The sequence below is a fragment of the Cricetulus griseus genome, chromosome 3 (assembly GCF_003668045.3).
Source record: "Cricetulus griseus strain 17A/GY chromosome 3, alternate assembly CriGri-PICRH-1.0, whole genome shotgun sequence".
NCBI classification, from domain to species: Eukaryota; Metazoa; Chordata; class Mammalia; order Rodentia; family Cricetidae; genus Cricetulus; species Cricetulus griseus.
Genome location: NC_048596.1, coordinates 260,505,930 through 260,530,379, shown reverse-complemented (window position 1 = coordinate 260,530,379; position 24,450 = coordinate 260,505,930). Strand labels below are relative to the sequence as shown.

The window sequence follows — 24,450 nt, the reverse complement described above, 5'->3', positions numbered from 1 at the left end:
GTGGCTTGCCAAAATGTGTTCCCCTTGCCTGGGACTGGGGTGGGGATGCTAAAATACAAAATCTGAGTCTCAGCCCAGGAGTTCAGGGGTGAGGGGTAGGGACCAGGGGAGTCAGATGATGCTCATTTCAGTCTGAGATAATGGTGAAAGCGCAGATCTCCACATCAAGGTTTGGGAACTCATGGACCAGAGACCAAAACTCCCTGATTCCCTCCATGTCTGCACCGGACTTCTTTTGCTATCCCTGAGTAATCTACTATATGAAAAAATGTTTTGTGATTAAAAAAATACTTCACAGTGTAGAAAAAATTAGCATGAACTAAAATGATGGAGAGCCTGATCCTTACAGCACAATTTATGGAAAATGAATGGGTGGAGTGGCTGGCCCAGAGCATCAGTAATGTGAGATATTGGTTCTCAGGCACCCTCTGATTCCCCACCAGGCTACCAAAATCTTGGATGCCCAAGTCACTTGTGGAAAAAGACTTGATATTTGCATATGCCCTGTATAAACCCTCATGCATATTTAAAAATCACCCCTAGATATTTTCAAATACCTAGTGCAATGTAATTGCCATATAGAGAGTTGCCATGCTTTGCTATGTAGGGAATAATGGCAAGAAAAAGGTCTGCACACATGGTACAGATGCAATTGTTTTTAAGACAAGGTCTCATGTAGCCCAGGTTGGGCTTGAACTCACTATATAGCTGAGGTTGACCTTGAACCCCTGGTCTTTCTGCCTCCATCTCCCAAGTACTTGGGTTACAGGTGCACACCATTACACCCAACTGCCAGATGCCATGTTCTTTTGAGAGAATATTTTCTATCTGAGGTTTGTTGTATCCATGGATTCAGAGCCATAACGCGGCAGGCCAACTGTATAGAGAAGAATGTGAGAAGTTGAGCATGCAGACAAATGGCGGCTGTCTCTGAAATAAGAGAAACCCCAGTACAAGCCACTCGTCCCCTGATGCGTCTCTGATTACTGTGCACAGTGGCTACCCTTTGTGTGTGATCCGTCCTTCACAAGCCACTGGGAAGGGGAACTTAAGCACTGCTGTGTGGAGCATCTAGTCTTCCTGAATTAGGGTGGAGGGGTGTCTAAGAAAAGAATTAAAAATAAAAAATAAAAACACAAAAATGGCTGGTGTGGCACTCAGTTGCTAGAGCACTTGCAGCGTGCACAGCAAGTCCTGGGTTTCATATCTGGCTCCCCATAAACCAAGCACTGGGAATTCATTCCTCTACTCCTAGACAATTGAGGCACGAGGATCTGAAGTCCAAGGTTATCCTATAGGCTAGCCTGAGAGCCAATGGATGTGACTTAGTGGATAAAGTGCTTACCACACAAGCGTGAAGACTGGGGTTCAGCTCCCTAGCAACATACAAAGCCTGGTGGGCATGGCAGTCTGTCTTTGATGCCAGAGTAGGGAATCACAGGGGTGAGACTGGCTCCATCTTAGAGCCACAGGTTCAGAGAGACCTGCCTCAGCAAATAAAGTGGAAAGCAACAGATGAAGACATTCAATGTCAACTGATGACCGCACATGTACCCACACACATGTGAACACCATACACACACATCACATATATGGGGAGAGAGAGAGATGCCAGTATTAATGAAGACATGAAACAATGAGAACCTGCTAGGGAAGGGTAATTAATACCTCTTTAAAAAACTGACAGTAATCCAGTAATCTCATCCCGGCCAGTCCTGTCCACCCCCCTCCCCACTCAGGAGAAAGATCATACTTGGCCCAAAGTAAAACAATCAATTGGCTGTTAACAGTTATTTCACAGTGCATTGCTCTCAACCCCAGCACTGTTAACACGGGGGGAGGGGGGGTGAAATGTCTCCTAAGGGCCTGTGTGTGCAATGTAGGATGTCTGGGGGCCATCCTGTCCCCCATGCTCCAGATTCCAGTCGAATCCTCTGCCTCACCCTCCAGCTGTGACCACCACAACTGTCTCCAGGTCCTGTTCCTTCTCTGTATTTGGTAATAAGAAATCTTGAACAAAACTCAACGGCCTGTCATAAGAAAAAGTAAATCTCCTGGACACAGTGTTGAGCCAAATGTGGTTGCCATGTTGTATATTTCCATTTCTATCAGTACACAAATAGGTGCATGTCACCTGTGCTGTTAAACATGAAAGTTTCCCCTGGGGTGCTGCTCACAGGAGTGTACAGCATATGACAGCGCATCATACTGATCATGTATGCGTTTATCAAACATGAAGGAAGAGCGAGCGATGCCCGTTCTGAAACTGATACTTAGAACTCCTTTTCTGAAGAGCATTGACTCCTCACACAGGCCCTCAAGTCACTCACAGCAAGATGACAGCCTGACGTCTCTGCCTTCGCTTCGTGCCTGTCCCTTTTACTTTTGCTGAAGGCGCAGATGTAGATCATTGTCCATAACTGTTCTGCCTGAGTCACCTGGGAGTTCCTGAGTAGCAGAAACAGACAACACCAGTGAGGACAACTGCCCCCCATGACGAGACTGCAACCTGGAGTGGAAGGAACCATCTCCTGAGAATCAGAATGGTGTCCTCAGCTGATGACAGGCACCGTGCTAAAGACGTCTTCGTGCTGCTCTGGTACAGAACCAGAGCAGGGAGCGTTAGCAGCCGGACCTCCGGACCGACCGGGATGGCGGAGTTAGCACACCTGTGGCCCTCTGTTTCACTTCTTTTTTACAAAAACCTAAACTTTTCTATCAGGACCCCATTGACCATTTCTCTTCCCAGTGTGGCCACACTGAAAGAATTACATATCCACGCCTCATTGACCGCTTTCGTCATCATTTGGGGGCCTGTTGTGGCTCCAAGAGGGTGAGGATTTTGCTCCCAAAACTCAGTTACCTTCCTTTCTCCAGAAAATACTTTTAAGGTGAGTGGGGGGATCAAGAGCCCCTTTCAAATCACTAATAGCTATGGATACCCTACTGTGCCACATTCCAGACCATCCTCCACAGAGGACCTCTTCCTACAGCAGGAACCATTCAGGGTTTTTCTACCCTGGTTCTTTAGACACCAACCACCTAGCTATCACATAGCTGTCACCTCCCTTCCAGGGAACAATGTGAAGTGGAAAAACAAGAAACCCAGGTTAACACTTAGTCCTAGAGGACACTCTGGGAATAAAACAAGGCATTGGCCCTTTAAGGCAGCAAGGTTCTGGATCATGTAAGGATTTGGAGGGACCTCACAGACTGCCTGATGGATGGTAGAATAGGAGCCAGGAAATATGAGTGATGGGGTCTGATCACTGGCCTGAGGAGCAGCTATGATCCCCACTTTTCTGATGAGAAAATGGAAGTTTAGAATGTTAGGTCACTAGAGGGATATTAGCAAGCTTGAGAGTCGTGGAGGATAGACCCGTAGCTCACAATCAGCAGCTTGTAAAACTGTTGAGCCCTGCTCAGAGTTACTCCACAATGAGTAAAAGTGTAACTTGCAGGCTGTGCATCACTTCATCTGTCTCCGTGTGGGGCACAAACACAGAGGCAGGATGACTGTAGCTCACTGAACATACAGACAACCACATCTGTCCAGCTCCGTCCATAACACAGGCCAACAAATGATGTTCCTAAAAGTACACTTATACAGTCAGCAAAGCAGAAGAGCATAGGGATGTATAGAAACCAACCAACCAGCCAACCAACCCTTCAAACCTCCCCAAAACACTAGCTTGAAGACAGTTGCAATACCCCCAACTAGACCCCAATAGGATAAAGACACCTAATACCGGATGACAACAGCTCCCACTGATCTGTCATCTTGTCACTGGTGGCAGGGACAGAGGCACAGCTCCACTCCATCCTCCACACAAGCCTGAAGCATTTGCATCCCCTAGGAACCCCCACTAAGCAAAACCAAGACTCACGGTTTCACTACAGAGACGAATTTCGGAATGCACAGTATAAAACAGAGTTAGAGTTTATTAAAAGGTATTTTAACAAATATCTTAAGCACAAAGGTATCAAGGAGAGAATAAAAAACCTTTCTGAGGTGTGGGCTTCACAAGGGGGAATCTGAATTAGGTTTCTTTACAATAGGATCTGGGTGGCTGTCAAGTTACATGTCTGAAAGTCGCTAAAAGGTACCGCATGAACACACAAACATACACACACTTAAAAAATTGCTCAGAGACGTAGTTTACAGCAGTGATAAAAGTCCAGGAATTTTCTTTGTAAACAAAGTTGACAGGTGGATTTATGAGAGGTAGGGTTTAGGTTGGAGAATGAGAGGGAGTCATGGAAACTTGAGATGATATACCAGCTTGACACAACATAAGCCTAGGTTAGCTGCTGTCCTTGACAGCATGTCTTTTGGAAGACACAGATGACTTTGTGGGCAGTTTGGGCCTGAAGATTCCTGACTCTGTCAGTGGGTCAGGCACACCTTCTTTCTCATGCTTTCTTTCCCAGGTTCCCACAACTGTCCCTGTCTTTCTGTCCTTCTGAATCTAACCACCTGGTGTGTGCTCAGGGACCCCCAGTCCCAACTGTCCTTGTGGCTTCAGGTCAGTCAGTCTGGTCTCCAGCGCTGATGCAGCTTGCTATAGTTGTCGTCTGTTCATCCATCTGTTTGTCCATCTGGACCTGGTCCCTGACTCTTGCCAATATGACCTCCATGGTCCTGTACCTCACCTCTGCAGCTGAACTCAACCCTGAGGCACAGCTGGACTTGCAAGGCACCTCAGCTCTGCCCACCCCTAGCAGCTCTCCAAACTCAGTCTATTAGCAGATTGTCCAACCACGGGCAGTGATTTCCCTCTGAGTCTGAATTAGCTACCTGCCTCTGCTTCCAGGAAGGCCCTCACTGCTGTGGAATAATCCTTTTGTACACTGTGAAGATTTGTCACTGGGGTTGGTTTAATAAAAAGCTGATTGGCTGGTTGCCAGGCAGGAATTATAGATGGAACAACCAAACTAGGAGAATGATGGGAAGAAGAAAGGTGGAGTCAGAGGAGACTGCAACCAGCGCCGAAGAAGCAGGATGAGTAGAAAATGAGACAACAAACCAGGAGCCATGTGGCAAACCATAGATAAGAAATATGGATTCATTCAAATGTAAGAGTTAGGTAGTAACAAGCCTGAGCTTTAGACCGAGCATTTACAATTAAGTTTCTGAGTCAGTTATTTGGGAGCAGGACAGGAAAACTCCACCTACACCACATGCAATGAGTTCCCTCTGAGTCTAAATTAGCTGCCTCTGCTTCCAGGAAGGCTCTCACAACTCCTTAAACTTGTCTGCTAGCCTCTTTAACCCTCTTCTATTCATTGTGTAACCTACATATATCCACATCTATACATATAATTACTGAGTGATATATAATGTGTGATCAGTAATTAAGATTACAGACTAAGAACCTGTGTTTGATAGTAGCCAGCCATCAGCTGAAATTGGGACCAGCTTGCACACTATAGCCAAAGAAACTGATGCAGCTTGTTATTGATAAATTTTGACATTGTGAAAAGATGCCAATATGTCTTTCTCGATTTCTGGCATAGCATGCCAGCATCTCAACAAGAACCAATAAATGAAATTGCAGCACTCTAATTGTTACCTACCCCCTTCCCCAAAACCAAGTCAGTTGGGAAATAGTTTATTCTGTGCAAGGATGAGAACATGTGTGCAATCCCCATAATCCATGTAAGAAAAAAAAAAGCTGAGTATGGTGGAACAATTACATAATTGTAATCTCAGGTTAGGAAGGCAGAGACGAGTGGATCCCTGGCCTGGGAATCTCCAGCCTAACCTAACTAGTGAGCTTCAGGCCAGTGAGAGCTGCTGCACGCTGGATGAATTAGACTATCAGTTGACTTTTGCCATACACACCACACACACAAAACATATACACCATACACATATACACACCATACACACACACACACACACACACACACACACACACACACACACACACACACAGGAAACAGAAATCAGAGGAAGAGATACTTTTAGTTAGCTCTGAAAAACACAGTCCCTATTTTTCAAAAGGGAAAGTCTCTGGGGTTTACGGGCAATGGGTGGAAGTGTCCCATGCTTGGCAGAATTCTTTGTTCACGGACTTGTTCTCTGACCTCTGTGACTAACACATCTGCAGGATGCTGGCTTGCCCCACCTTCTGTGTCCCTATAACCACACTGATTTTTATTAATTTATTACCTTGTGGGTGTACCTGCCATGGCATGGGTGTGGAGGTCAGAGGAAGTTATATTGATATACTATAGTAAAATTCCATCCGAATCAGCTGCCATCTAACAAAAGTTACATCATTTCACTGAATAGCTTCCACATGGCTCTTTCAGTCCCTGCCCTGCTTCTAGCCACCCTAGGAGAGGTCTGTTCTATATAACGAACAGTGAGCGCTGGCTCTAGATAGATGTGCCGGTGGGGAGGCAAAAGGAAGTTTAGCCTGCCTCAGTTTCCACATCAGAGAAAAAGGGGATCTTGAATGCCCCCACTGCTAGAAAGCAGCTTGGTCACTAGTATTCGATTCCCCGTTGTCACACACATTCTGCTAATCAGTACAGCCCAGCTCCGTCCTTCCTTCCTTCCTTCCTTCCTTCCTTCCTTCCTTCCTTCCTTCCATCCTTCCTTCCTTCCGTCCTTCCTTTCTCTTTCCTCCTTCTCTCCCCCACTGACTCCCTCCCTACCTCCCTCCTTCTCCCCACTCTTCTTTTCTTTTAAAGGTTTCTTTTCTATCTGAGTCAGCCAGTCACAAGTAGCCCAGACTGGTCTGGAATTCTCATGGATCTACTTGCCTCAACCTCTTGAGTGTTGGGACTGCAGAGGGTAATTTTTGCCCTGCTCTTGCTGGTCACATTAGCATAGCTCTAATCTTGGACTGGAGTCCCAAAGTCCCTGTTCTCCAAGAGTTCTGTCCATGACGAATTTTTTCTTTCTTTTTATTTTTTTACTTTTTTTTTTAAGACTCTTAGGCAGCTCTGGTTGACCTTAAACACATTATGCAGTCAAGAATGACCTGCAACTTGAGAACCTCCTGCCTCCACCTGGCTAGGGTTTCGGATTACAGGTTGTCACCTTATCTGGTTTATGTAGAAGTGTTTGAGCCTGATGCCTTGTACATGCCAGGCAAGCACTCTCCCAATTGGACCACATTCAGAACCATAGTACATTTTTCTAACCATTCTTACCTCAAGACCAGGAGTAAATTTAGCTGGGTGGTGGCACACACCTTAATCCCAGTGCTCTGGAGGCAGAGGCAGGCAGATTTCTGTGAATGTGAGGCCATTCTGATCTACAGAGTGAGCTTGACTTCCAGGGTGCCAGGGCCACACAGAAAAATCCTGTTTGGGAGGAGGTGTGTTTTGTTACATTTTCCTAGACTGGGTGATGGTTGTGCACACCTTTAATCCCAGCACTCAGAAAGAAGAGGCAGGTGGATCTCTAAGTATGAGGCCAACCTGGTCCCCAGAGCTAGTTCCAGGACAGACAGGACTACACGAAGAAACCTTGTCTTGAGAAAAAAATAAAAAGGAAGGAAGGAAGGAAAAAAGAAAAAAAGAAAAAAAGAATGATTAAAATTCCATTATTGATTATGGGTATTACAATATTCCTTGTAATTTCTTTCTGCACTAACCGAATATGAATCCTGCCTTTTCTGTGTGGTGCTGGGACAGGAAGAGCAACAGGGTTTGCTGAAGACACAGGAGCCTAAGGCTCCCATCAGCTAAGTCTGGAACAATTTGAGCAGCAATGTAAGAGAAATAGTAACGTATTGTAACCAACTGACTGAACAAGGAATCCAAACCCCCTAGGGATACAAATAGATACATAGGGATACAGTATGGCTCTACCTTATAGCCAGATGTCAGCTAACAGAGAATGAAAAGTTGGAGGAAAAACAGGATTTAGCATCTGTTAAGGCAATACTTGAGCATTTCAAAAGCCCATCTTGTAAGAAAATGAAACAGGAGTGAACATTTGTCAAACAGGGTATCTAAAAAGTCTAGAATTATCTGTCTATAAAATGTTAACTATCTCATAACAAATGCAAAATACTTTAAGTTCACTTTACAGAGAAAAAAAAACTTGGCAAGCACTGTCCTAACCAAATGATACAAAGTAACCTCATCACCATGGAGACAAATAAACATGGCAGGCATGCATAACAATCTTTCTTTAGGATTGCTGCCCAAAAGATAAACTGAATCTAGTTAGGGTTTTACCAACCTGCATTCTTCAAAGATGATAAGGTTACCAAAGAGAGACAAAAATTGTTTTAGGTAATAGTCAAGTGCATAGCTCAAGACTCGTGCTCAGATCACAGATTTGTGTAGGCCATTACTGGCATCGTTCACGACAAGTAGTTCTAGAATGGGGTTTGTGGATTAAATGTAATGAATATCTATTGGTTATGTAGGAGAGCCTTTGCTAGGACACACTTTGAAATGTTCACGTAATTGGAGAATGACAGAGGGAGGGAGGGAGGGAGAGAGGACTGTGATGGGGCAATGAGGCTAATTATTATGCGTGGCACATACGGGAACTCTGTAGAATTCCTTTAAGTGTAATAATTTTGAATAATAGAAGTTGAAAACATTAAAATCTTTAGATATTTTCTGGCCATTCATATATTAGTATCTTCACTGAATACTTTGCTTGAGCTATAGGAACTTCTGAATGACCGTGCACTGGGGGGCTTGTTAGATTAAGCAATACTACCCTGGCTTTGGACTCAGCTTCCTTGTCTGCAAATAGAAGACACCAATAGCCATCTCTTATTGGTTACTTTTCTTGTTACTGTGACCAACTGTCTGATAAGAAGCAATGGAAGGTTATGGAAAGGTGACTCAGAGGTCAAGAGCACTTGCTGCCTAGACAGTTATGTTCTATTGCTGTGAAGAGACACCATGACCCAGACAGCTCCTAAAAGACAGCATTTAACTAGGGGCTTGCTCACAGTTTCAGAGGGCTAGTCCATGAATGTCACAGCAGGGAGCCTGGCAGCAGGCAGGCAAGTACAGTACTGGAGCAGCAGCTGAGAGCTCACATCTGATCTGCAAGTTGCAGACAGGCAGAGAGGCTGGGCTAGTATGGGCTTTTAAACCTCAAAGCTCATTCTCGGTGACAACCTTCTCCAACAAGGGCCCACCTCCTAATCCTTTCCAAACAGTTCCACTAACTGGGAACCAAGCATTCAAACATAGGAGCATATAGGAGCCATTCTCATCCAAACCACCAAAGTGCTCTTACAGAGGGCCTTTAGTTCTGTTTCCAATACCCACATCAGCCAGGTGGTGGTGGCGGCACATGCCTTTAATCCCAGCACTTGGGAGGCAGGGGCAGGTGGATCTCGGTGAGTCCAAGGCGAGCCTGGTCTACAAAGTGAGTTCCAGGACAGCCAGGGCTATTACAAAGAGAAACTCTGTCTCAAAACAAAAACAAAAACAAAAACAAAAGAGATTTATTTTGTTATTTATGTGCATGAGTGTATGCTGTCTGTATGCATACATGTCCATGGAGGCCCTAAATTAGGATTGGCATGGGAAGTAGCTGTCAGTGGTTGGGATTACAGGTAAGAGGCATCATACCAGGCTAGGTTTCCTTTGGAGGGGGCATTAATTTGTTTCTAGGGAGGGTCAATACTATGTAATCCTGGCGGTAGTGAAACTCACTAGGCAGCCAAGGCTAGCCTTGAATTCATGGTGATTCTTTTACAACATAAGGGAACTCACAAAGACAGAAAATTCCTGTATCTAACAGAGTTCAATGGAGTGTGGGGGGGGAGCGGGAACAAGGTGGTGTTACCCAGTGTGGGAGAGTGCAGGGTTGGCAGGATGGAGAGGGTGGCACACCTGAGCGGCTCACATGGGCTCAGTCCCCAGCACAAAATAATTAATAATAATTCTAATAATCAATGATGATAATTGGCTTTTTTCTAAGCAAAGAAGGCTGAGGGTAAAGCTAGCATAGAAGTCTATCTGGGAACAGCAGTTACTCAGAATTTCAAATCAGAGCCAAACAACCCACTTCGACTACATTTTCTGGATATTTTTAAACCAAAGCCTCACAGGGCCAAAATCACTCAGGCAAATTCCATGAATGCTTTTTCTCCCTCCCCCCCCCCAATTTTTCTAGACAGGAACAAAAACTACACAACTTCAATCTTCAGACTCATGAAGAGGGTTGTTTATACTGAGCAGTCTGATGACTAAGAAAAACCTTGCAGATCGTCCACACTACCAAGAGTGTTTTCTGAAGGGTGTCGCAGAGGTGACAAAGAGTATACCTTTTGAAGAAGCCTGTGGGGGTAAGGGCGTGGTAGGATAGGACTCCTCCCTATGGGTTGCCAGAACTGCAAAATCATTATTTAAACTTGCTGCAAGAGAAGGAAAAGTGTGTTTGTAAATAATATTTTCCGAGACAAGTATAACAGTACAACTGCCTTTGGGTACCTGTGGAGCTCTAGTTCTGGACCCCCTGGTGGACACCAGGGTCTGCAGATGCTCTGGTCCCTTCTAGACCATGGCATAGTGCCTGCACAGAACCTAAACATCCTTTGTAGACTTTAAACAAGCTAGATGACTTTAAATACCTAACACAATGTAGAAGCAATATAATGAGTGCTTGTATGATTATATCTTATTGTCGAGGCCCTAGACTCTAGGGAATAATGAGAAGGAAAATGCTGGTTTTCGTTGTTTCCTATTTTTCCACCTGAGATAAGTTGAATTAGGATGGAAAGCAAGCCTGTTCAGAAGAATTATGTGTCTTTTCTGCCCTTATCATGTTCCTCATTCCACAAGCTTTTAGCGCCCCTCTACATGAGGAGGTTAGGTGAAATCTAGAATGTGGGTGAGGTCATTCAAATCATTTCGTCACGTCTGGTATTGGCAGAGGACACGGGAATGCGTTAGGGGGGCACTGAGACCCACTGGACGCAATGGAGGTGTCATGAGGGAAACAGGTCGGGGCTGGTTCTGGGGGGAGGAGAAAGGAGAGGAGAGCTGACATTTCAGCGGGATCTCAAGGGCGGCTGAGTGGAATGAACAAGGTAAAGAACATTCCATAGCAAAGGGAGAGCAGGTGCAAACGTGTGCAGGACATTTGTCTTGGGATCTATGACCTAAAATGACCTCTCCTAAATAAGCTCTTAGGAGAGACTTTTAACCAGCCCCAGACAGAGTGCTGCTTCCTAGAAAAGAGAGCTCAGACAGACACAGGAAACACAGGGACAAAATAATACACCTGGGAAACCCCTGTGGCCACATTCTCCATCCCAGTCACAAACTTTACCTGATGCCTTCAAAAGCAAACACGCATGCACTTTTAACCTTACACAGACATTTTTAGATAGTAAACCCTCAAGAGTCCATAGTAAGAAATACTTTTTTGCCAGGCAGGGGTGGGGGATGGCCATGGTGGGGGACACACCTTTAAAGTGCATCTCTGGGTTCGAAGCCAGCGTGGTCTACAGAGTGAGTTCCAGGACCGACAGAGCCACATAGAGAAACCCTGTCTCAAAATATAAAAAAAAGAAAAAGAAAAGAAACCCATGTTTGCTCCTGTCTTTCTTTTTACCATCAAATGAGTGCCTACAATGTGCCAGCTTCAGTTTGTGTACCCTTTAACCTTTCTACCAGACTGACAAAGAGGTAATTCATCCTCAGTATCTAAAAGATAAATTAGGCTCTGAGAAATTAGGTATCTTGCTTGAAGACTGTTACTGGCAGAGCCAGGCTTTAAGCCAGGATTATTGGCTGCTAATTCCCATTGTTGCAGGTTGGTGGCGTAGCTCAATAGCAGAGCAGCTGACTCTGTATGGGGAATCCGGTGTCACCCTCAGCACCACAACAATAGTGATGATGATGGTGGTGGTGATGGTGATGATTCGATCCCACCAATGAGTACCATCTGACTGTGCAGAGTAAGCAGATGTGTAGATTGTCTATGAAACCCACTCAATAGTCCTCATAAATCTAAAATGCTTTTCAATTGGTGTCAGCGGTTCTGATCCCATTGTCCTCAACTCTCAGTTTCTTCAATCCATTTTTTTAAAATTTTTTTCCATTTTTATTATTTTTTTATTTTATTAGTTCAAATTAGGAACAAGCTTGCTTCACATGTCAATCCCTTCTTCCTCTCCCTCCCCTCCCCCCAACATCCCACCTGCCCCTACTCATGCCCCCTCCACTCCCCAGGCAGGGTAAGGCCCTCAAAAGGGGCTCCCCAAAGTCTACCACATTATCCTGGGCCAGGCCTAGGCCCTTCCCCATGTGTCCAGGTCAAGACAGCATCCCTTCATATGGGATGGGCTCTCAAAATCCCTTCTTTTCAATCCATTTTTTTAACTTAAAAAAGGTTTTTAAATTTATTCATTTGGTACGTGTATATGTGTGGGTCCTAGGAATTGAACTCAGGTCATCAGGCTTGGTGGCAAGTGCCCCTACTCACTGAGCTGTATTGTTGGGTTTGCCAAGCTACTTTTAATTTCCTCATGATAAAATTAAGGTAAGTCACCACAGGAAGAAATGCTTGGCAGAGAGAGAGAGAGAGAGAGAGAGAGAGAGAGAGAGAGAGAGAGAGAGAGACTGCTGCTATTTGGACAATGCAATATAAAAATTGGCTTGTTGTCTGTTTGATACTTTGAGGTCCTAAAAGACAATAAAGGGGCAACATAATCAATTTAAAAGTATTTTTATTACTATTTATTTGCATGTACATGTGTGTCTGTCTGTATATGTGCACAAGGCCATTCCCCAGAGTTCGAGTTACAAGCAGTTGTAAGTTGCCTAATGTGGATGCTGGGAATTGAACTCAGGTCCCTTGCAAGAACAATATATGTTCTTAACCGCTGGGCCATCTTTCCAGCTGTGTGTGTGTGTGTGTGTGTGTGTGTGTGTGTGTGTGCGTGCGTGCGTGCGTGCGTGTGTGTGTGTGTAGGCACCCTCCCATCTCTACTCCCTAGCAATGAGATTTTGGGTGTTTTTGGTTTTGTTTTGTTTTGTTTTGTTTTTTTGTTTTGTTTTGTTTTGTTTTTGATTTTTGAGACAGGGTTTCTCTATAGCTTTGGAGGTTGTCCTGGAACTCTCTCTGTAGACCAGGCTGGCCTCGAACTCACAGAGATCCACCTGCCTCTGCCTCCCGAGTGCTGGGATTAAGAGATTCTAGCTTTTTTTATGTGGCTGGCAGGGACTAAGCGTGGGTGTAAATCTTGTAATTCAGGCAAGCCTGTCTCCACCCCTTGGGAACCTGGCTCAGCAGCACACCACCCCTCTGCCCACTTGGCAGGCACATTACCCTGGCCCTTTAAGAGGAGAACTCGAGAACACCCCACCACCCCCATCCCACCACCCCCGCCTGAGCCTGCTGGCTTGGGCCAGACATGCCCAGACAGGGAGGAGCCCCCTGCCCCACCAATCTGCTAGCACCCCATTCTTACATTCCGCCGCCGCAGACTGACCTGGAACTAGGTGAGTGAGCTCCTGCCCGCTCCCGACCCCAGACCAGAACACCCCACCACCCCCATCCCACCACCCCCGCCTGAGCCTGCTGGCTTGGGCCAGACACGCCCAGACAGGGAGGAGCCCCCTGCCCCACCAATCTGCTAGCACCCCATTCTTACATTCCGCCGCCGCAGACTGACCTGGAACTAGGTGAGTGAGCTCCTGCCCACTCCCGACCCCAGACCAGAACACCCCACCACCCCCATCCCACCACCCCCGCCTGTGCCTGCCGGCTTGGGCCAGACAAGCCCAGGCAGGGAGGAGCTCCCTGTGCCCCAAATCTGGTAGCACCCCACTCTTCCATTCCGCCGAACGACCAAGAAACTAGGAACTAGCGAGGAGACCACCAGGAGTGTCGAGATCATCTAGAGTTGTGGACATCGAATTCCTAGCCCCCACACACCACTGGGCCACAAGAGGAGATAGAGAGAACCCACCCGCACCCACTAAAAGGATATGGGGAGAAGACAGAATAAGATTTCACTCAACAACACAAAGACCAACATGACACCACCAGAACCTAGGGACTCCACTCCGGCAAGAGCTGAAAAGCCCAACACAGAGCATGAAGATGAGATGGACCTCAAAAATTATCTCAGCAAGTTGATAGAGACCTTTAAAGAGGAAACAAGAAAATCCCTTAAAGAAATAGAAGAGAAAGCAAACAAAAAATTAAATGAATTGGAGGAAAAGACAAACCAAAAAATTCAAGAAATAAATAAATCTCTTAAAGAATCTAAAGAAAGCCAAGAAAAAACATCCAAGCAAGTGAAGGAAGCTCTTGAAATAGTTCAAAACATGAAAGCTGAAATACACACAATAAAGAAAACACAGAATGAGACCATGTTGGAAATGGAAAGGTTGGATAAACGATCAGGAACTAAAGATGTATCCAACAGGATTCAAGAGATGGAAGAGAGAATCTCAGCCACTGAAGACTCGCTAGAGGATATACATTCATCCACCAAAGAGAACCTCAAGTCCAACAAAACCCTAACACAAAATATCCAGGAAATATGGGACACCGTAAAAAGGCCAAACCTAAGAATAATAGGTGTAGAAGAAGGTGAAGAAATACTGCTCAAAGGTACAGAAAACATATTCAACAAAATCATAGAAGAAAACTTCCCCAACCTACAGAAGGATATGCCTATGAAAGTACAAGAAGCTTACAGGACACCAAACAGACTGGACCACAAAAAGAAGTCGCCCCGACACATAATAATCAAAACACCAAATCTACAGAATAAAGAGAAAATATTAAGAGCAGCAAAGGAAAAAGGCCAAGTAACATATAAAGGCAAACCAATCAGAATCACACCCGACTTCTCAATGGAAACTCTGAAAGCCAGAAGGTCTTGGATAGATACCCTACAAGCACTAAGGGAGCATGGATGTCAACCCAGACTACTGTACCCAGCAAAACTTTCAATCACTATAGATGGAGAAAACAAGATATTCCACGACAAAAACAGATTTAAACAATACATATCAACAAATCCAGCACTACAGAAGGCTCTGGAAGGAAAACTCCAACCCAACGAACATAACTACACTCACAAAAACACTGTCAGTAGTTAATCGAATTTCACCAAACACAAAAAGAAACAGAAGGGCAAAATCCACACGCAATGATACCACCAACAATAAATCCAAAACTAAGAAGAACCAATGAACAATGGACGTTAATATCCCTGAATGTCAATGGTCTTAACTTACCCATAAAAAGATATAGGCTAACAGAATGGATACGAAGACAGAATCCATCCTTCTGCTGTTTACAAGAAACACACCTCAAATTCAAAGACAGGCGATACCTCAGAGTAAAAGGATGGGAAAAGATTTTCCAATCAAATGGGCTCAAGAAACAAGCTGGGGTAGCAATACTAATATCTAACAAATTAGACTTTAAACTGAAAGCAATCAAAAGAGATAAAGAAGGGCATTTCATACTCATCACAGGAAAAGTCCATCAAGATGAAGTCTCAATCCTGAACATCTATGCCCCTAATACAAAAGCATCCACTTTTGTAAAAGAAACATTACTAAAGCTCAAACCACACATAAAACCACACACACTTATAGTAGGAGACTTCAACACCCCCCTTATACCACTGGACAGAACTACTAGACAGAAACTTAACAAAGAAACAAAGGATCTGAAAGAAGTTATGACACAACTGGGTTTAACAGATATCTATAGAACATTCCATCCAAACACAAAAGAATATACCTTCTTCTCAGCGCCACATGGAACCTTCTCAAAAATTGACCACATAGTTGGCAGCAAAGCAAACCTCCACAGGTACAAAAGTATTGAAATAACCCCCTGTATCTTATCAGACCACCATGCATTAAAGCTAGAATTCAACAGCAATACGAATTGCAGAAAACCTACATTTACGTGGAAAATGAATAACTCCCAATTGCACCATTCCTTGGTTGAGGAAGAAATAAAAAAAGAAATCAAAGACTTTCTAGAATTTAATGAGAATGTAGACACAACATACCCGAACTTATGGGACACCCTGAAAGCAGTGCTAAGAGGGAAGTTCATAGCACTAAGTGCTCACATGAAGAAACTGGAGGAAAGTCACATTAGAGAATTGACAGAACAACTGAAAGCTTTAGAGCAAGAGGAAGCAAACTCACCAAGGAGGAGTAGACGCCAGGAAATAATCAACCTGAGAGCCGAAATCAACAAAGTAGAAACTAGGAAAACAGTACAAAGAATCAATGAAACAAAGAGTTGGTTCTTTGAGAAGATCAACAAGATAGACAAGCCTCTAGCCAAACTAACCAAAAGGCAGAGAGAGAGCATGCTAATTAACAAAATCAGAAATGAAAAGGGAGACATAACAACGGACACTGAGGAAATCCAGAGAATCTTTAGGTCATACTTTGAAAACCTGTATTCCACAAAATTGGAAAACCTAAAGGAAATGGACAACTTTCTGGATAAATATCACTTACCAAAATTAAATCAAGATCAGATAAACAGTTTAAATCGAACTATAACCCCTAATGAGATAGAAGCAGTAATCAAAAGCCTCCCAACCAAAAAAAGCCCAGGGCCAGATGGCTTCACTGCAGAATTCTACCAGAAATTCAAACAAGAGCTAATTCCAGTACTCCTCAAACTGTTCCACACAATAGAAGCAGATGGGATATTGCCAAACTCTTTCTATGAGGCTACAATCACTTTGATACCCAAGCCTCACAAAGATATGACTAAGAAAGAGAACTACAGACCGATATCCCTCATGAACATCGATGCTAAAATACTCAATAAAATATTGGCCAACCGAATACAAGAACATATCAGAAAAATCATCCACCATGATCAAGTAGGCTTTATCCCAGGGATGCAAGGATGGTTCAACATACGAAAATCCATCAATGTAATCCACTATATAAACAAACTTAAAAAGAAAAACCACATGATCATCTCACTAGATGCTGAAAAAGCCTTTGACAAAATCCAACATCCCTTCATGATAAAGATCTTGGAGAGAACAGGAATAACAGGAACATATCTAAACATGATCAAGGCAATATATACCAAACCAATAGCCAACATCAAAGTAAATGGAGAGAAACTCAAAGCGTTTCCTCTAAAATCAGGAACAAGACAAGGCTGTCCACTCTCTCCATATCTCTTCAATATTGTACTTGAAGTTCTGGCTATAGCAATAAGACAAGAAAAGGGGATCAAAGGGATACAAATTGGAAAGGATGAAGTAAAACTTTCACTATTTGCAGACGACATGATAGTCTACATTAGTGACCCGAAAAACTCTACCAGGGAACTCCTACGGCTGATAAACACCTTCAGCAAGGTAGCAGGATACAAAATTAACTCAAAAAAATCAGTAGCCCTACTATACACAGATGATAAATCCAATGAGAAAGAAATCAGGGAAACATCACCTTTCACAATATCCACAAGCAACATAAAATACCTGGGGGTAACACTAACCAAAAAAGTGAAAGACCTGTACAATAAGAACTTTGAGACTTTAAAGAAAGAAATTAAAGAAGATACCAGAAAATGGAAAGATCTCCCATGCTCATGGATAGGTAGAATTAACATAGTAAAAATGGCAATCCTGCCAAAAGCAATCTACAGATTCAATGCAATCCCCATCAAAATCCCAACACAGTTTTTCACAGACATTGAAAGAACAATACTCAACTTTATATGGAAAAATAAAAAGCCCAGGATAGCCAAAACAACTCTTTACAATAAAGGATCTTCTGGAGGCATCACCATCCCCGACTTCAAGCTCTACTATAGAGCCATAGTTCTGAAAACAGCTTGGTATTGGCACAAAAATAGACTGATAGACCAATGGAATCGAATTGAAAACCCTGATATCGACCCACGCACCTATGGATACCTTATTTTTGACAAAGGTGCTAAATCTATACAATGGAAAAAAGACAGCATCTTCAACAAATGGTGCTGGTACAATTGGATTCGGACATGCAGAAAATTACAGATAGATCCATACCTGTCACCATGCACAAAACTTAAGTGCAAATGGATCAAAGATCTCAGCATAAATCCAACCACACTGAATCTTCTAGAAGAGAAAGTGGGAACTACCCTTGAACAAATTGGCACAGGAGACCACTTCCTGAACATTACGCCAGAAGCACAGACATTGAGGTCTGCAATTAATAAATGGGACCTCCTGAAACTGAGAAGCTTCTGCAAGGCAAAGGAAACAGTCAGTAGGATAAAACGACCACCCACAGAATGGGAAAAGATCTTCACCGATCCCACATCTGACAGAGGACTGATTTCCAAAATATATAAGGAGCTCAAGAAGCTAGCCACCAAAACACCAAACAACGAAATTAAAAAGTGGGGTGCAGAACTAAATAGGGAATTCTCAACAGAGGAATCTGAAATGGCTGAAAGACACTTAAAAAAGTGCTCAAAATCATTGGCCATCAGAGAAATGCAACTCAAAACAACTCTGAGATACCATCTCACGCCTGTCAGAATGGCTAAAATAAAAAACACCAATGACAATCTATGCTGGAGAGGATGTGGAGAAAAAGGAACACTCCTCCATTGCTGGTGGGAGTGCGATCTTGTAAGACCACTCTGGAAATCAGTATGGCGGTTGCTCAGAAAAATGGGAATCAGTGTACCTCAAGATCCAGCCATTCCTCTCTTGGGTATATACCCAAATAGGGCATGTACTTACAACAAGGACATATGTTCAACCATGTTCATAGCAGCATTGTTTGTAATAGCCAGAACCTGGAAACAACCTAGATGCCCCTCTATTGAAGAATGGATTGAGAAAATGTGGTACATTTATACAATGGAGTACTACTCAGCAGAAAAAAGCAATGGAATCTTGAAATTCGCAGGCAAATGGATGGAACTAGAGGAAACCATCCTGAGTGAGGTAACCCAGTCACAAAAAGACAAGCAAGGTATGTACTCACTGATATATGAATTTTAGACATAGAACAAAAGACTACCAGTATATAATGCTCTTCACCAAAGAAACTAGGAAACATGAAGGACTCTAAGGGTTAAATGGTCCCCAGGAATGGAAGTGGCATGAACTCCCGAACTAATTGGGGGCATGAGGGTGGGGGGGGAAGGAGCTGCTACAATAAGAGCAAGAGAAGAGGAGAAGAGGAGAGGAAATGGAGGGGCAGAAACATTGAGTTGGGGGAAGAATAGAGGAAAGAGAGCAAGATGAGAGAAACGATATCAGAGGGAGCCACTGTAGGCCCGAGAAGGGATCAGGAACCAGGGAGATCTCCAGAGACCTACAAGGATGACACGATCTGACAATCCAGGCAATGGTGGAGAGGATAACCTAAAAACCCTCCCCCTAAAATGAGATTGATGACTTCTCTTTATGCCATCCTAGAGCCCTCACCCAGTGGCTGATGGAAACAGAGACAGACATCCACAGATATACAATGAGCCGAAATCGGGAATTTAGTTGAAGAGAGGGAGGAATGAAGAACGAAGGGGTCTGTACTAGGATGGAGAAACCCACAGGAACTGTTGGCCTGAACAAGGGAGAGCACATCGACCCCAGATGCTGTCCAGGAGGCCTGTACAAGACTGATCCAGACCCCAGAACATAGATGTCAATAAGGAGGCCTCTGCACTCCAGGGAGCCTCTGGTAGTGGATTAGTATTTTTCCCTGGTGCAAGAAGGGACTTTGAGAGCCCATCCCATATGAAGGGTTACACTCTGGCCCTGGACACATGGGGAAGGGCCCAGGATCAGCATAGGAAGACTTGGTGGACTTTGCTGAGCTCCCGTTGAGGGCCCTACCCTGCCTGGGGAGTAGTGGGTGGATGGGGTTGGGGGGATGGGCTGGGGGTGGGGGAGAAAGTTTGGGGGTGAGGGGAGGGAGAGGGAGAAGGGACTTGAAATAAGCTTGTTCCCTAACTAGAACTAATAAAATAAAATAAAATTTAAAAAAAAAAAAAAGAGGAGAACTCCACCCATTTCCCTCTTCTTCTGGCTTCTTTCTGAGAAGGCATCTCTTTTCTGTCTCTCTTTGTGTCTCTTTCTCTCTTCTTTCTTTCCTTTCCTTATTTTTTTTACCACCCCCCCCAATAAACCTTCATAGAAGTCACATCTGCAGGTCTCTGTTTCCCACCCGACGTGGTCCTGGCCTTCTGGTGTGGGATGCTCCAAGGTTCCCAATGCACCGTATTCACCTTTGTGCCTAACAGTAAGTGCTTTACAAACTGAGCCATACCCCTACCCCAAATTTTTATTTTGAGCTGGAGTCTCATATAGGTCTTGAACTTGCTGTAGAGCTAAAGCTCTCCCTGAAAACCTGAGCTTCTAGCCTCCCCGTCCCAGGACAACAGATCTTTTAAGATTCTTCAAGTCTTTTTCAATTTGAATATTCTTTTTGTCTACGCTGGTCCAAGAATGTCCAATCTTTTGACATCATGACATGATTCTGTCATCGACAAATGTGTTGGGCCACACTCATGGCTATCCCAGGACACTGCAGTTTGAAGTCACTTGCCTTGGTCCTTTCAGTTGTGAGATCTTTCCCTCTATCCCTTTGCCATCATTTGCCATCATTGAAAATCTTCATTATAAATCTCTAATCACCGTGACCAACATAGCAATTTATCCTCTCGCCCAAAGCCTCACACATCACTGGAAGAGCCTTGCCACAAATATGCTGCTCTTTTCCAAGTTGGCAGACTAACAGTTGAACAAGACTAATGCCTAGGTCTCTGGAGACCAGGCTGGCCTCTAACTCACAGAGATCAGCCTGCCTTTGCCTCCCAAGTGCTGGGATTAAAGGTGGGAGTCACCCCCGCTCGGCTTCTGCTTTGTTTTTTAAGTTTTGGTTTTTGGAGACAGGGACTTGTGTAGAGTAGGCTGGCCTTGAACTCTTGATGTCACCCAGAATGACCACGAATTCCTAATCCCTCTATCTCCCAAATGCTGCAATTATAGACATGGGCCATTTAAAAGGACAGGAATTTAACCATGGGATAATGGGGGCAAAAATATTCAAGTCACTACTCAAATCATATTTATATGATTTGTTTTTACTTGAATTATATGTATGTGTGTGCTGTATGTGGGTATCTGCATGTGAGTTAAGGTGTTCTTGGGTACCAGAAGAGGGCATCAGATCACCTGGAGCTGCAGTTACAGGTAAACTGAGCTGCCTGTTGTGGGTGCTGGGATCTGAACTTGGGTCCTCTGCAAAAGTAGTACAAGCTCTTAACTGTTGAGCCATCTCGCCAATGCTATAATGCCTTTCCTCCCCCCCCCTTTGTTTTCTTCCTAGAATCTCAATGTGGTCCGGGATGGCCAGGTACTCATTATGTAAACCACGCTGTCCTTGAATTTATAGAGTCAGCCTGCCTTTGTTCCCCAAATGCTGGGATTAATGATGTGTGTCACCTCTCCCTGTCTCATAATAGTGTTACTTTAAAATTGGAATTAGTTTCAATTGTTTTTCCTTTTGAGTAGTTACTGTTTGCTCAGTCTCCTGCTTTGTGTCAAGAGAAAACACATATCTAGGACGGGTCTATGGGTCCAGAGCCACACCATCAAGTTTTCTACTTGAATCTGTTGATCCATTTTTCATCTATAAAACAGGCTCGAGTTATATCTCCCAGTCCCTGAGTAGAACTGTAACGACTTTTTGTTTCTATTGAAAGCAATGTGAGATTATATGTGTGTGTGTGTGTGTGTGTGTGTGTGTGTATAAATACACATGTGTGTATGCACACACACACACATACATACATACATACATACATATATATACACAAAATAGAATAGAACTCAGTTCTTTTTAGAACTCAGTCTTTTAAAAGGGGGAATCTGGTCATTTGTAACTACATGGATAAATTAGAAAAATATGATGCAAACTGAACAAAGCCAGGCACTGAAAGATAAAATATGATCTCACAGATCTGTGAACGCTAAAACAGAAATTAAAAAAAAAAGGAATTCATAGGAGAGTAGAACGGTATCTGTAGGGAGGGAATAGAAAGTTGCTGATCAAATGGTACAAAATCCCAGACAGAGGAATGAGTTAGAGAAGACCGCATAGCAGAGTGACCGACGACTACACACAAGCGAATACAGCAATTTTCAAGAGTCTTCCCCCAGAAATGATAGGTGAGCAAGGTATGCTAAGTAGCTTGTCATTCATCCCATACTATTTGTTCATTTCAAAACGCATTGTACTCATCAATGTATACCATCACAATTTGCCAATAAAACTAGTAATTTAAAAAACAACAGCAAATAAATATTCCACATTCAAAAACTAACCTTTGAAACTGCTAAGAAGTTTGTTATTTTAAATTATTTTTTGTTGCTGGGGGTGGTGTTGCATGCCTTTGATCCTAGCACTAAGGGAACAGAGGCAGGTGCATCTCCGAGTTCAAGGCCAGACAGCCTGTTCTACAGAGTGATTTCCAGGACAGCTATAGCTGCACAAAGAAACCCTGTCTCAAAACTCCACGCCCCGCCCCATAAAAAAACCTGCATTTTTTGTTGTTTGTTTTATCATCTTTTGAGAATCTTATTTAGCATTGATAATGTCACATAAATTAGTAAAAATGAAGACAGGTATGGTGGCTTATAACTGTAATTGTACAGATAAACACTCAGGAAATCAGTACAGTTCAGGAGCTCCAGGCCAGCTTGGACTGGATGCAGCAAAACCAAGTCTCTTTAAAGTAATAATAACAGTAACACCATTGAGAGGAAGATGAGAGTGGGAGAACCAGAGTATACATACCAGGAATCCTATTGAGTGTCACCCAGAAATGTTCGTCGGGGCTGTAGGTGTCCTTGGACCAGGAGATTAAGTCCAGTGAACGCTGATCTTTGAGGACAAAGTTAGCAAACTCACGTGTGAGGGCCACATAGGCAGTGCCAAAGTAAATGGTCATATTGTGAGGAGGAGGAGCTTTTAATTTTGCTGTATTGTGCACATAGGAATATTTTTGGTTTAACAGTTCCTGGTGGACGTACTTGGTCCTTCCAATAGCATGAGCAGGAGGCAGCACCCCTGGGGTAAGATTCTTCCCAATAAACCCTTTCAGGTACTGAACTATTTCCTTGTTGGTTTTCAGGGGGAAGTCCTGTCCGCAGGTGTTGAGGACATATTTCCAGGGGACCTCGGAGGCCACCAGATCTTTCATGCAGTTCAGGTCAGCCTGGAGGCGGGAGAAGCCACCATAGACCACAGGCTCCATCTTAGAGGCCAGGAAAGCATTGGGGAAACAGCTTAGTAACTGCTGGACAGCATCTTTGAAGGTCTCTGTTGCCTTCCTATCCACATGCACACAATAGACGTTCTGGGGCATGTAAATTGCCCTGAAGAGTCTTTCAAACGTATCAAAATCTTTGTGGATTGTCAGTGTAAACGCCAAAGGGAAGCTGGCTTCTTCTTCGGAGAGAGTCTCTGTTATATAGTGATTTTGAGCCCTGTACTCAGAACAGTTTTCCAGGGTAGTTTTCCTTGGGCTGTCTGTCATATAAAATGTCTCCCCATTAAACATCTGCAAACAGACTTCTGCTAAGACTGAAGCATTGGCAATTGCTCTTGGGAAATAATTGGTTCTCCACAATTTGCTGTTGTAAATAAATACAAACATCAAGGCAGCAATAAGAGACAGACTAAAAAGACAGTAGTTCCGGGAGCCCATCTTCCAAAACCAGGAAATGAGCAAAATGTCTTTAGAGACAGGATTGGAGCGGAACTTCCTTTAACTTACATTTTCTCCAAGTCCAAGCATTATCCTACCTGAATGTGATTCTGATGAGCCGCTCGCAGCTTCTTGGTCCTTTCTGCTCTCCCTTCCCTCTTCCTAGCTTGCTTATATTTTCATTTTTCATTGAACGACGTCAGTAGCAGCTCCATTGTCCAGCCTCTAACCAATTTACAACCAATTACTACATAAAATTGCCCCACCCTTGAGAGGATCTTGGGGCCAGTGACTCTACCTGTCCCCACAGGGAAATCACTATCAGTGACCTTCGTGCAAAGCATTGCTCTGGAACTCCAAGCCAATCCTCTTCATCCAGTGGAAGGCTGGTAACTGTGCCTGCTCCTCTAGCTTCCAGTTAATCATTGCATTCAAATGGCTGGGCTTGTTTGCTTAACCAGCTCTGCCCAGCTAAAAGCTTCAGTTTGGAGCATGTGAACACTGCCTGGAGAAAGACTCTGTCAATTAAAAAAGAAAAGTGTCATGCTTGACAATAAATTGCTAACCCTGCCTTTTCCCACACATACAACTCACTCCTTTCCTCACTGACTGGGTATGCTTTAAAGCAAGGCGGATGACTGACTGTTGGGCCAAATTCTTTCCTGGGCTTACTTTTCTGCTCTGCAAGGGGAGGCCCTTAAAAGGGGCATATTTACTACTACTTGGACCTCATCTTCTAACTCACAACTGGGGCGCTCTGAATAAAGGCT

The 24,450-nt window shown here is 43.8% G+C and overlaps 1 protein-coding gene across 1 annotated transcript; it reads right to left on the bottom strand.

Moving 5' to 3' along the window:
• Positions 1 to 2,552: 2,552 nt before the first annotated feature.
• On the bottom strand, positions 2,553 to 23,680 carry LOC118238511 (N-acetyllactosaminide beta-1,6-N-acetylglucosaminyl-transferase-like). The gene is made up of 2 exons (XM_035441727.1): positions 22,768 to 23,680; positions 2,553 to 2,596 (listed from the first exon to the last, which is right to left on the bottom strand). Exons 1-2 carry the CDS (start codon positions 23,678 to 23,680, stop codon positions 2,553 to 2,555), a joined length of 957 nt encoding a protein of 318 aa, XP_035297618.1.
• Positions 23,681 to 24,450: the final 770 nt, after the last annotated feature.